This window comes from Artemia franciscana, chromosome 11 (genome assembly GCF_032884065.1).
Source record: "Artemia franciscana chromosome 11, ASM3288406v1, whole genome shotgun sequence".
Lineage (NCBI taxonomy): Eukaryota > Metazoa > Arthropoda > Branchiopoda > Anostraca > Artemiidae > Artemia > Artemia franciscana.
In genome coordinates this window covers 16928417-16941080 of record NC_088873.1, presented here as the reverse complement: position 1 = coordinate 16941080, position 12664 = coordinate 16928417, and the positions used below count along the sequence as shown (strand labels likewise).

The window sequence follows — 12664 nt, the reverse complement described above, 5'->3', positions numbered from 1 at the left end:
TAGCGTTTGGTCTTTGAAGTACACACGTACTTCGAGAATTAACTTACCTGTCCTAGTTAAGCTAAATTTAGTATCAGAATGAAAAAGAAGAAAATGTTCAAGCTAGGCCTGCAAGGTACGATAGTAGTAGCCTATTCATTTAATTTCAGATACTACATTTTGATAAGCAGGTTTTGATACAACCTTGAAATGATGAAAACAGAAGAGCCACTTACGATGTAGACTGTTGCTGTAGCTCGGACCAGATTTCCCATATTGATGGGTCTGGGTCAATAAGGCTGACCCTGGCAATACCAGATCCAGGGATGATATGAACTTGCCGACACTGGAATCCATTGTTCCGCATTAACTGTCTCACTTCCTATAAAAATTTAGATAGGATTCAAAAGACGAGCTTAAATGAGAGCATTCTGTCATAGGTTAAAATTAATAGGATTTTTGAAACGCCTTACATGAAAAAAAAATCTAGAAGATATGACAATAAAAGACTTAACAGGAAAAAGAGTGTGAAAGGAGAAACAGAAGATGGCATAAAAAAAGTAAAAGAGAGCAGAGGGTTTTTTCTTTGCAAACAACTTGATTAATAGAAAGCAAATAAACCACATTTAACTATGTAGCATAAAAATTATCGTGCATTTTTAACTTAGAATACATATTATTTAAAAAGCAACTTCATCTTGCATTGCTATAATTTGCATTAGAACTGAACCGAACTGAGATGATTAGCATCAAAACTGTACAAATTAGCATTATAAGTTGGTTCTAGGTTATAATCCTACACGGTTTTCAAAAATGTGATCTACTCATGAAATTATTTATCTACTGGGATAAAGTAAATAGTAAGTTGTACAACAGGTTTAAAAGCAATGAAGGTAATGATTTAAATTTAGTACTCAATAAACTAGATAAGGAAAATATTAAATTGAATAGCTAGTTTAGAAGCAATGAGGGTACTAAACTGAATTTAGCGCTAAAAAAGGTGTAAGGATTTTTCCACAAGTGGCCAGAAACTGAAGCTTGCTTTGCTGATCAGCACTCAAAAACCACCCTCAAGGTTGTTTGTTTTGCTGTTGAAAAAGCTTAGGCAAGACTCTTTAGGACATTTAATATAAAAGAGTTCTCTCTCTCTCTCTCTCTCTCTCTCTATATATATATATATATATATATATATATATATATATATATATATATATATATATATATATATAATTATAGTATAGGGAGCCGGCCAGCCTCGCCGCCGGGCCCCGGCACTCGGTATATTCTATATATGGATTTTTATTGTCGCTTGTCTTCTCAACGCAGACAATTTGAGCCCTTTCTTGATACCATTGCGTCCGAATGGACCTTAAATTAGAAGTATTGCCTTTTTAAAATTGCGCTTTTTTTACTGGATCTTTTCTTTCGCCTCGGTTTGTCTTTTGTTATTATGAAATACATATCGCTGAAACTTTGTTTCATTTAATTGTTCAGGTGGTGGGACAACTACCATCTAATAATACTACCAAGGTAAATGAAGCTGTTCATTTGATCGATCTTTTCGTTACCGTACGTCACCTTTTCATCCTAACTTATTCCTAGCTTCAGCGACTTAGTCTTCTCAACATCGGTTTTCAAACCTATTATAGAACCTTAACTCGCAAAACCTTTAAAGGTTAATTCGTTTTGCTCACACTTTCATCTAGGATGCTTAAATCCGGAGCATAATCTTAGTCCAGGAAAGTTTTTCTTCGCATTGGATTCCGTGTTCTTCCATTGCCTTTCCTGTCCTCCTTAAGACAAAGCGGTCTCACTTATGATTAAACTCATAGAGCAACAATCGATCAACAAACGTGCCGATGTCAAAAAGGTTCATAGGCCTCTATACGTAAAAACTGAGCAAAATTTTATTACCCTTTTTTTCCACAGAGCAACACTGCTATGATGCAGTGCCAAAATACTGGTCTCAATAAAAACGTCAATCCCTAATTTATGTGAATCAAATCTTCCAAGTGAGAGAGTGGTTGCCAAACGCTGGAAGACTTTCCCTAGTAAGGTTCGAATCACCATCTTGTGGCAAAATATACAGAACATTAGTGGCATGGAAAATATTTTTGACCACTTTGATTTAAAAATGCTTATATAATAAGTAAAAAAAGGAGCCAAAATGGGAAGAAGATTTCTACATATGATGCACATGGAAACTTTAAAAGAATTTTTTTGCTATCAGTAAGGGCAAGTAGTTTGCCAAATATGACCGTTAGTGGTTGCGCTCCTATCCAAGGGAAAAAGTGCGTTTATCTGGGGGGGTAAAATTGAATCCTTATAGACACAAACATTGGTAATTTTCAATTCGAATTTCTCTAAGTCGTTTGTCGAATTTATAAAACATACTATTACCCCAGTATCATAAAAACGGAAAATACGATAAAAGGAATATAAACATGAAAAAAAAAACACGTCAGAGCAGCGATGGCCAAAAATATCGTTCTAAAAACTTCCAGAAAGACGGAGATGAAGAGAAATTCCTGATGTCTTTCTTATCTCATTTCCTTCAGATTTTAAAAAGCTTGGGATTTCTGGTTGATAACATTATGTTTTTTATATATCATGACAGAAAACAGAGTAACTGACTTTGACGGGTAATCAGATTTCCTTAGAAATTTTGGCAAAAATATCGGCTTGCTGATTGAACTGTAAAAAATTTGAGAGGTAATTAGTAACGATATTTGGCTTGAAGACAAGATAATATTGACAGTTATAACACTATTAAGGATACTTTTAAAGGCATTAATACAACAAGCTAGACTTCAGCCAATAAGTCCATACACTATAATAAATTATATACATAATACTAGCATTCAGACATAAGTGCTATAATAATACAGGTTGGGACCCTAATTAAGTATCAAGAGCAAAAACTACACGTCAAAAAAAAAGAAAGAAAAAAAAGGCTGTTAAAGCTCACCTTGTGGAATGTGAATTACAGGCAACAATTTCAAACTTGTGAATTTTGTGAATCAATAACGATTGAACATAAAATAATAAAGATATAATAAAAGAAATGTAATCAGATGACAATATTTCTCAAGGCAATCTTTCAGCGACAGCCTACAGGATCAAGGAGGAGACGTTCCCCAAAGGCGGTTGGAGGGGGAGGAGGGGGAACTTCCTCCACCTAAAATCGCAGCAGAAACCGCTCCCCCTGGCAGCAATTACAAGCAAATTGAATCCGAAATTTTTCCAATATTCCTATATCTTCATCACCACCACTTGAAAATAAAAGTAAGTAGGCCAAATTTAATTAATTGTAATGTTGTTGGTGATGAAGGAATGTACAGAAACGTAAGAGTTTCCTATTAAATATTATTAGGGATTGCAGTGCAGATGTCAAGTATTGAGCGGTTTGGTTCCGTTGGTTTTATTGTCAGTTGAAAAGTCAGTTGATCAGTTGGGTTTGAAGAAATGTTTTGGTTTAATTTTGAGAGGTCAACTGTTTTTTTTTTTTAAGTTTCTAGGACGGGACTTTCAGTACTGAATAGGACCATCTAGATGTGTTTCGATGTTTTAAGAAATACTTAACACTTGTCTAACAAAATCATTTATTATGAAAATAACAGTAGAGTCTGTTTCAAGTAATCCACAAGAAAGAAAAAAAACAGTAGCGTATAGTCTTTTTTAGGACAGGAAAAAACTACTTTACCACTTCCCACGAACACAAACTGAAATCCTAATCCCCCCCTCAACGGCTCGCAAAAACCTTTTCCCAAAATTTTCGATCCAAAAGCCTTAGAAAACAAGAGCTAAGAGCTCATATGGCACTTGTGACAAGGCCGGAAGAGCCAAAAGCTCATATGGTATGAGCTCTAGCAAAATTCTAAGAATCAATAGATTGATTTAAAAAGAAAATCAGAGGCTTACTGGCGGTTGGGATTTAAAATAAGAGCTCTGAGTCACGAGGTCCTTCTAAATATCAAAATTCATTAAGATCCGATCGCCCACTCGTAAGTTAAATTTACCTCATTTTTCTAATTTTTGCTCTCCCTTCAGCCCCCCTCCAGATGGTCGAATCAAGAAAACGACTTTATCAAGTCAATTTGAGCACCTCCCTGACACGCCTACCAATTTTCATCGTCCTAGCACGTCCAGAAGCACCAAACTCACCAAACCACTGAACCCACCCCCCAAATCCCCCAAAGATAGCGGAACCAGTACTTATTTGCCACCAAGTTTCATCCCGATCTCTCCACTCTAAGCGTTTTCCAAGATTTCCGGTTTCCACCTCCAAGTCAGGTCTTTGACCTGACCCCTCCAAGGTCAGGTCAAAGACCTGACACGCCTACCAATTTGCATCGTCCTAGCATGTCCAGAAGCACCAAACTCGCCAAAGCGCTGAACCCCACCACCTAACCCCACCACCTAACTCCACCAAAGAGAGCGGATCCAGTCCGGTTACGTCAATCACGTATCTACAACATTTATGAGCGTTTTCCAGGATTTCCGGTTTTCCACACCAACTCCCCCCAATGTCAAAATATCTGGTCGTGATTTAAAATAAGAGCTCTGAGACATGAGTTCCTTCTAAATATCAAATTCCATTAAGATCTGGTCACCCGTTATGAAGTTAAAAATACCTCAAGTTTTCTAATTTTTCCAAATTAACACCCCCAGGGCTCCCCCATAGAGAACGGATCTGTTCCAATTACATCCATCACGTATCTATAACTTGTGCTTATTCTTCCCATCAATTTTCATCTCAATCTCTCCACTCTAAGCGTTTTCCAAAGTTTCCAGTTTCCAAGATTTCTGTTTCCCCCCTCCAACCTCCTATGTCCCCGGATTCGGACTGAAAATGGAGCATCTGAGACATAAGATCCTTCTATAAATCTGGTTTCATTAAGATCCGATCACCCATTCGTAAGATACCTCAATTTTCACGTTTTTCAAGAATTTCGGTTTCCCCCTCTAACTCCCCCCAATGTCACCGGATATGGCCGGGATTTAAAATGAGAGCTCTAAAGCACAAGATACTTCTAAATATCAAATTTAATTAAGATCTGATCACCCGTTCGTAAGTTACAAATACCTCATTTTTTCTATTTTTCCGAATTACTTCCTCCCCCCAATTCCACCAAAGAGAGCGGATCCGGTCCAGTTATGTCAGTCACGTATCTTGGACTTGTGCTTATTCTTCCAACCATTTTTTTCCTGATCTCTCCGCTTTGAGCATTTTCCAAGATTTCCGGTCCCCCCCCCAATGACACTGGATCCAGTCGGGATTTAAAATAAGAAATCTGAGTTACGAGGTCCTTCTAAATATGAAATCTCATTAAAATCTGATCACTCCTCCTAAGTTAAAAATACCTCATTTTTTCTAATTTTTCAGAATTAGCCCTCCCCCTAACTCCCCCAAAGAGAGCAGATTCGTTCCGGTTATGTCAATCACGTATCTAGAACTTCTGCTTGTTTGTTCCACCAAGTTTAATCCCGATCCCTCCACTCTAAGCGTTTTCCAAGATTTTAGGTTCTCCCCTCAATTCCCCCCCAATGTTACCAGATCCGGTCGGGATTTAAAATAAGAGCTCTGAGACACGATATCCTCCTAAATATCAAATTTCATTAAGATCCGATCACCCGTTCGTAAGTTTAAAATACCTCATTTTTTCTAATTTTTTCAATTTAACCGTCCCCCCCACCCCAGATTGTCGAATCGGGAAAAACAATCAGGAAACTGGTCTGCTTCCTGATACACCTACCAAATTTCATCGTCCTAGCTTACCTGGAAGTGCCTAAACTAGCAAAACCGGGACAGACAGACCGACCGACAGAATTTGCGATCGCTATATGTCAGTTGGTAGATACCAAGTGCCAGAAAAACCGGGTAAGATTACCAAAACTTCGCATAAAACTCGTTATCATTGCAATCAAACCTGCGGACTCGGTTTATTATAAATAACGAATTAATTATTATAATAAATTTATATATTATTATAATAAATATAATATAATATAATATGATAATTATATATTATTATAATAAATTATTATAAATAATGAGAAATACTCGCTTGGATGCAGGCTCTAGGTATCCGATATACAACATCACTTGATTATTTCCAGAGCTGAAGATTAGTGATTGATTGGGCTTTATGGACACTTACCACTTATATAGGTCATACGCGTTCTCTGGAGACACTTCTTCGAGCACCCATGATCAATATCATCGCCTTTTATGTAAGCCCACAAAAATTGAAGACTTTAAGAAATAGAACCATATTTTTGGATTACAATACAAAACTGTTTATTTAACAAGTGTCAACTAACCATTTATTATTCATTCACTCCCGGAAGCAGCCTACTCGGAAAATAAACAAAAGGGGAGAAAAGTTCCACTTTCCAAAATGACGGCTGTTTGTGTTGCCAATGGAAATGAGTATCGTGTTTCCCAAAGACTCGTTCTTTTTCCAGTTTCTAAATTATATTTTCTACGTCAGGCAAAACCTATGCCAGAATTATGACATCAGATTCTGGGTGATCTTACTTTTTAGGCTTTCGATTAAATTATTTGCTAAAAGTGTTCTTGGCAGACCAAAACAGCTTTCTCATGAGTTATTATTGATCGTTTAACATCACTTGACTTGCGATAGTACTAAATAATAGAAAAACAAGTTTTTGTGTTGCGGAGCAACACTACTGCTTTCGTAGTTTTTTTTGTTTTTTTTTTCACCGTGATCAGCGACCTGTAGCTCCGAAGTGGTAAGAGTTAAAAATTTGAGATTTTTCAGAGGGAAGGGAAACGTGAAACAGAGTAAAAAAGTTCCAGAGAAGTTCCTAAAATTTCTAACAGTTTTCCATAAAAAAAAATAAAACCGTTTTTTTCTTAGAAACTCTGCGTTCGATGTTTGGCGTCAAGTTAAGATGACCCTAGCTTCGGAAATAAACTTGTTAGAAATACAGTTATGCTGAACTCATGTAGAACTTTCATTTGTCTCTTCGAGAACCGGAGCACAAAATTCCGTAGCTCTTACAGATTTCCCGGAAATAATTCCGGAAAAGTCCATCTCGTTCCGATTTTTTTTGGAATTTTCTCAAATTTTCGATTTTGATGTTTCTTATATTTTTATCCAGTAGTGCTATGAAAAGTATGCAAGAAGAAGTGAAGTGTTCTATATACTAAGTTGCTTCGTTCTCTAAGAAATAATTTCCGAAGTTTCGACGTTCTAGAGGTAACTTCTGTTCTGGACCAGCTAGAATTTTTTTTACAACGCGGTTCGACAGGTCTCGATCTCCTAACAACTGGAGCTTACAATAGTTTTTCCGAAATAAAATTCCTTCTTTGGGTTTTTCTATTTGGAAGTTTTGTCATGCCCTCGGGGCAATTTAAATTTTTTGGTGAATTTGGTTTGTTTTATATTTTCCTAGCTTAGACCATCTAAAGTTAAGCAGAAAACTATAAGACGTTATTTCCGTATCTCTTTCAGATTTCCCGGAAATATTTCCCGAAATGTGCGTCTCGAAACATAATACTTCGAATTGGCGTCACTGTTGCTCCGCAACTGTGTCCCGTAGAGCACAGTTGCACGTGTTGCTCCGCAACTGTGCCCTAAGGAACAGGGCACAGTTGCTGCAACACTTCCCGTTGCACAGGCAACGGAGGTCTAGTTTTCAACTGAAAGTAAGGGGCAACATTAAAACTTAAAACGAACAGAAATTAATTACGTATATGAAGGGGGATGCCTTCTCCTTAACACCTCACTCTATATGCTAAAGTTTTTTTTTAGCACCTTTGAAAAAGCTTTTTTTTGTTCTAATTAAACGACCCTTATGTTTCAGAGGTTATTCTTGAAGAATTGGGACAAAATTGTAACTTTAGCTCAAAGAGTGAGGTGTTGAGGAGGAGACAAACCCTTTCATATAAGTAATAATTTTTTATTCTTTTTAAGTTTTAATGTTACTCCTTACTTTCAGTTGGTAATAACTTTTTTTTTAAATTTACTTTCTGGTCGTTTTTAAACAATCCCAGGAAATCTGTGTCCACCTCAATAGAGAAATACCCTCCCAATGGAAATATCCTCTTGACAATTCTATCCCGGTGAAAATTCACCCAGGACAATTACCCTTAACAACTCCACGCGAAAAATTGAGACGGAAAAGGGAAAAGCAAGACATATAAAAAGAATTTTGTGTAGGAATTCTTTCAGCTTTCCCCAGTGTATAATTTCCCCTGACAATTTCACCGCCTGGAAACTCCCCCCATGGATAATTGCCCCGTGGAAAAGAAAACAGCAGAAAATTCGTCCCCTGCCCCACCCTAAAATGTATGCATGCTTCTCAATAACAAATACTATGCATAAACAATGGGCAAATTTATAATTTAAAGACCCTTTCCCAGGGGCAGCGCGGGGGGGGGGGGTCATGTTATATCCAAATTTATAGTTATTAGTCCTGAGCCTTTTATTTATGAACTATCTCAAAATTTTGATTGGATGATTTTGGGTAAAAAGGGGCGGGGAGGGATTGTAGTTGCCCTCCAATCTTTTGGTCATTTCCAAAATTGGGCAAATTTCCTCAGGTTCGTAGCCATTAATGGGTAAGACTAAACTTAATGAAACTTATATATTTGAAATCAGCATAATAAGCAGATTCTTTTGATAGATCTTTGGTATCAAATTCCGTTTTTTTTAGAGTTTCGGTTACTATTGAGCCGGGTCACTTCGTACTTACAGTTCGTTACCACAAACTGTTTGATAATTAAATTCCTAACATTGAGCGGATACATTTTAAAACTCTTTAGCAAGAATATTATTAATTTCTAGTTTCGTTAAAATGCTTTTTAGGTTGTGTTGTTATAACTTGCCCTCAAAAACGGTATTAGCCCAATACATTCATTAAGGGAGAAGGGGATGTTATCTTTAAGGGGTTGGAGTAGTTAGTAATACGATTTAGAAACAACAAGAGCAGGGGAGATAAATTAATAAAAATTAGGTTAAAAGATGGTTAAGAAACACGTGGACAAAAGTCAAAAGAATTGAGCTGTAAGATAGACAATAATCAGGATACGATATAGGGATGGGTGAGGGGTTACCCTTCCAAATGTCGAAGGTTTCAAGATTTTCTCTTTTCTCTTTATTTTTGTTGAGTACCTCGAACTTAGACTTGAAGGGAAAAAGTCCCGTGGGTTGAAAAATTGAAAATTGTTATCTTCGATCAAAGATGGACAAACAATTGATCTTCCTGGGATCATAATATTTTTGTTTGGCCCAGGTCAAAAAGGGTTGCTCAACTTTGAATGTTGATTATCCTAACCGGACATCTAAGCATTTCATTACGCCCGAAAAAGGGGGTAGTTTTGTATCTCCAGTCGGCTTGAAATTACATTCATAACTTTCTACGCCAGGTGAATCCCTGTGCAGATCTGTGTAATTTGTGGTGGGGCTAGCCAGGCTGAAGTTTAGGCCTCAAAAGGTATTGGATAAATGGTTAATTATAACGTTAATCTGTTATGGAGTTTTATCCCACTACTCTTTTGCTAATGTGTTCGTTCTTAAAGTAATTACAGAAAAAGTTAATATTAAAAGAAACACGAATTTTTCAGGTAAAACCTCTCGCAGGCGATAGTAGAGCATATTAAGGGGAGGAGACACAATTAATATCTAAGGAGGGGCAACAGCTAAAACCCTGAACACATCCTTTTATTTTTTGCCCAGACATTATTGCAGAAGAATCGTAAATAAAAACGGTTTAGAAAAAGTTACTTTGTCAGTTAGTTATGCACCATGGCACTACAGAAGATTTGGAAATAAAAACCAGCTTTGTCTGAGAGGGCGACCCAGCTCTAAATGGGTACCTGGAGAAATCTAGGGAAGATAAACAGGAATGGTGTGCGAAAGCACAGGATGGTTGGCCCTCAACCCCCCATTGCATTTCCTGGCTGAAGGGCCAAGAAACGGAGATCAGCACCGCCGGTAGGGACTGTAAAGTTTAATGCCGTATTCTGTACCTTTTTATTATGCTGATGAAAATGATAAATGATATTAATAAAAACTGTAGGAATTTCAAAAATTCCCTACATATTGAAAATAAAAAAGTTCGTAACAAAGTTTCAAGTTTTCAGGGACATAAAATTCTCTGTCAGAAGCAAAAGCTTATTTAAAGAGAAAAGATTCGTTTTTAAATTTGGCAAGGAAAACATGCAGAAGACGATTAATTTGGATTGGTCTTCCATTTTGTCGCCATTATCAGAAATTGTAAATAATTTAGAAAAAATTAACAGATTTTTTTAGAGGGGGAGGTACAAAAAAACTTCAGAATATGTATAAAATTTGTGTATATACATTTTTGTTACGTTTATACGTGCCGAAGGGAGGGATCAAACTCCCTAACTCTCCCTGGATACGGCCTTCCTCAGAATAGAAAAAAATGTAAATAGAAGACGGTTAAGAAAAAAGAATCACCTTGGTATTTAATTACACACCTTGACATTACAGAAGATTTGTAAATAAAGAGCCCGCTTCCCTGTATATTAAATAAAAAAGAGCCGCGACTCATTACAAAGCAATTATTTTTTTCAAGGACATAAAAATTCACAGTCAGAAACTCTAAAAATAATTTAATTGAATTTATTATCTATGATTCATTCTAAAGATGACTAGAACAAGCGAATTGCTTTGGATATTGGATTTACATTGAATCGATATTATTCAGCATATAGTACATTCCAAGGGCGAAGGAGCAGTAATTATTTTTCGCGAATTTCTTTTGTTTTATTAAAAATTTCATTCCAACAATCTGTTAGGAAAATTACAAAGCAAATACTAGCTAATTTTGAAAACAAAGGATTATTTTTTTTTTGGATTTTGTATAGGAGATTGATTCAGTATGAGATCATTGCAACAAGTGGATTGATTAATGAATGGAATAATTAATTTCTGAATTAGTCTTCAATTTTGTCACTGTCATTAGTAATTGTAAATAATCTAAGTAAAATATTATGCTCTTCAGCGAATAATGAGAGGGGAGTCCTTTTTCCTTAAAGCCTTACTGATTTTTTATGTTCGCCTATAAAAATTGCCTTCAGTAAACTGAATTACATATAAAAGTTTTGTAAATAGTGATGGTGACGTAAAAAGGGGGACTAGTTTCAATTAGTGAACTGGGTGGCTCAAGTCTGGAATTTGGATAATTTGAGCTTTGTATTTATTTTATTTTTTTTTACAGAGTTCCGCAGCATTCTAAGCTCTATTCAAACAGCAAACTTGGAAAAGCCAGCAAAAACACCCGTTTTTTGGAAACAATTTGCTTCTAATAATCTTATAGAGTTATTACTGACTCTAAATGAGACTAAATAAAAATTAAGTTCTTTAAAAGGAAGATAAAGAGCGATATTAAAATTTAAACAAACATGTATTATTTTGACTGTTGGCGGTCCCCCCGCCGTCTCAGTACGGTGAGGTTTTTATTGATGTTTTACAGTAAGTGTTTTTGTTGCAAAAAATGTAATGGGTACGCCTAACTGAAATATTTTTACTTGATGATTGCGTTTCAAAGCATTTAAACTGTAAAATTTTATTGCTGAATGAAAACGCCCAGTCCTTCTATTCTTACGATTAAATAAAAAAAACAAGATTTTTTAAATGAAAGTAAAGAGCAACATTAAAACTTAAAAACGAACAGAAATTACTCCGTATATGAAAGGGGCTTTTCCTCCTCAACGCCTCGATCTTTACGCTAATGTTTGACTCTTTCTTTTAACTCTATTTTTAAAACAGTAAAATACTTTAACGTAAAGAGCGGGGCGTTGAGGAGGAAAAGCCCCTTTCATATAAAGGGTAATTTCTGTTCGTTTTAAGTTTTAATGTTGCTCCTTAGTTTCATTTGAAAAAAAACTTGTTTTCTTATTTAATTTCTGGACGTTTTTGAATTAATACATGTTTTGATCTTGGCTCTCCGCACATAAATAATTAAAACGGAATTTGCAATTAATTAATGCATGTTTTGATCTTGGCTCTCCGCACATAAATAATTAAAACGAAATTAATTGCAATTAATCGGAAGATTTTGAGAAAAAAGGAGCAAAGGAGGAGGCCTAGTTGCCCCCCAATTTTTTTATTACTTAAAAAAGCAACTAGAACTTTAAATTTTTTACAAACGTTTTCATTGTTAAAAAATATCCGTAACTTACAAAATAACTTACGTAACGAACTTCTATATTCGTATGTTTTTATTGAGTAAATGAGGGGGTTCAACCCGCGTCGATACCTCGCTCTTTACATTAAAGCTTAAATATTGTCCCAATTCCTAAAGAATGACCTCTGAATCACAAAGGCCGTAGAATAAATAGTTGAAATTACGAAAAATACTTTAGCGTAAAGAGTGAGGTATAGCGAGGAGGTAAACCCCTGATATGCGTCATAATTTTTGTTCGTCTTAAGTTTTAATGCTGCTCCTTACATTCAGTAGAAAAAACTATTCATATTTACTTTTTCAGTGTTTTTTAAATAATACTAGAAAATCCTGCGCCCCCTTCATTGAAATTCTCTTCCCCCTTGAGACGTTTCTCCATGGAAATATCCTCCCACGTAACCCCTCCCCCCCCTCAACTCTCCCCCCTAAACAAAAAAAATCCCCCTGAAAGCGTCTGTACACTTCCCAGTAACCATTACTATATGTAAACACAGGTCAAAGT

General features: G+C 36.0%; 1 protein-coding gene across 1 annotated transcript in view; it reads right to left on the bottom strand.

The window, feature by feature from the left end:
• Positions 1-12664, bottom strand: part of LOC136032897 (ribonucleoprotein PTB-binding 1-like) — a 174729-nt gene that overhangs the window by 148302 nt on the left and 13763 nt on the right. The window contains exon 2 of the mRNA XM_065713331.1: positions 216-361. Within this exon, the coding sequence (XP_065569403.1) occupies positions 216-361 (146 nt within the window). The remainder of the gene's footprint in view (positions 1-215; positions 362-12664) is intronic.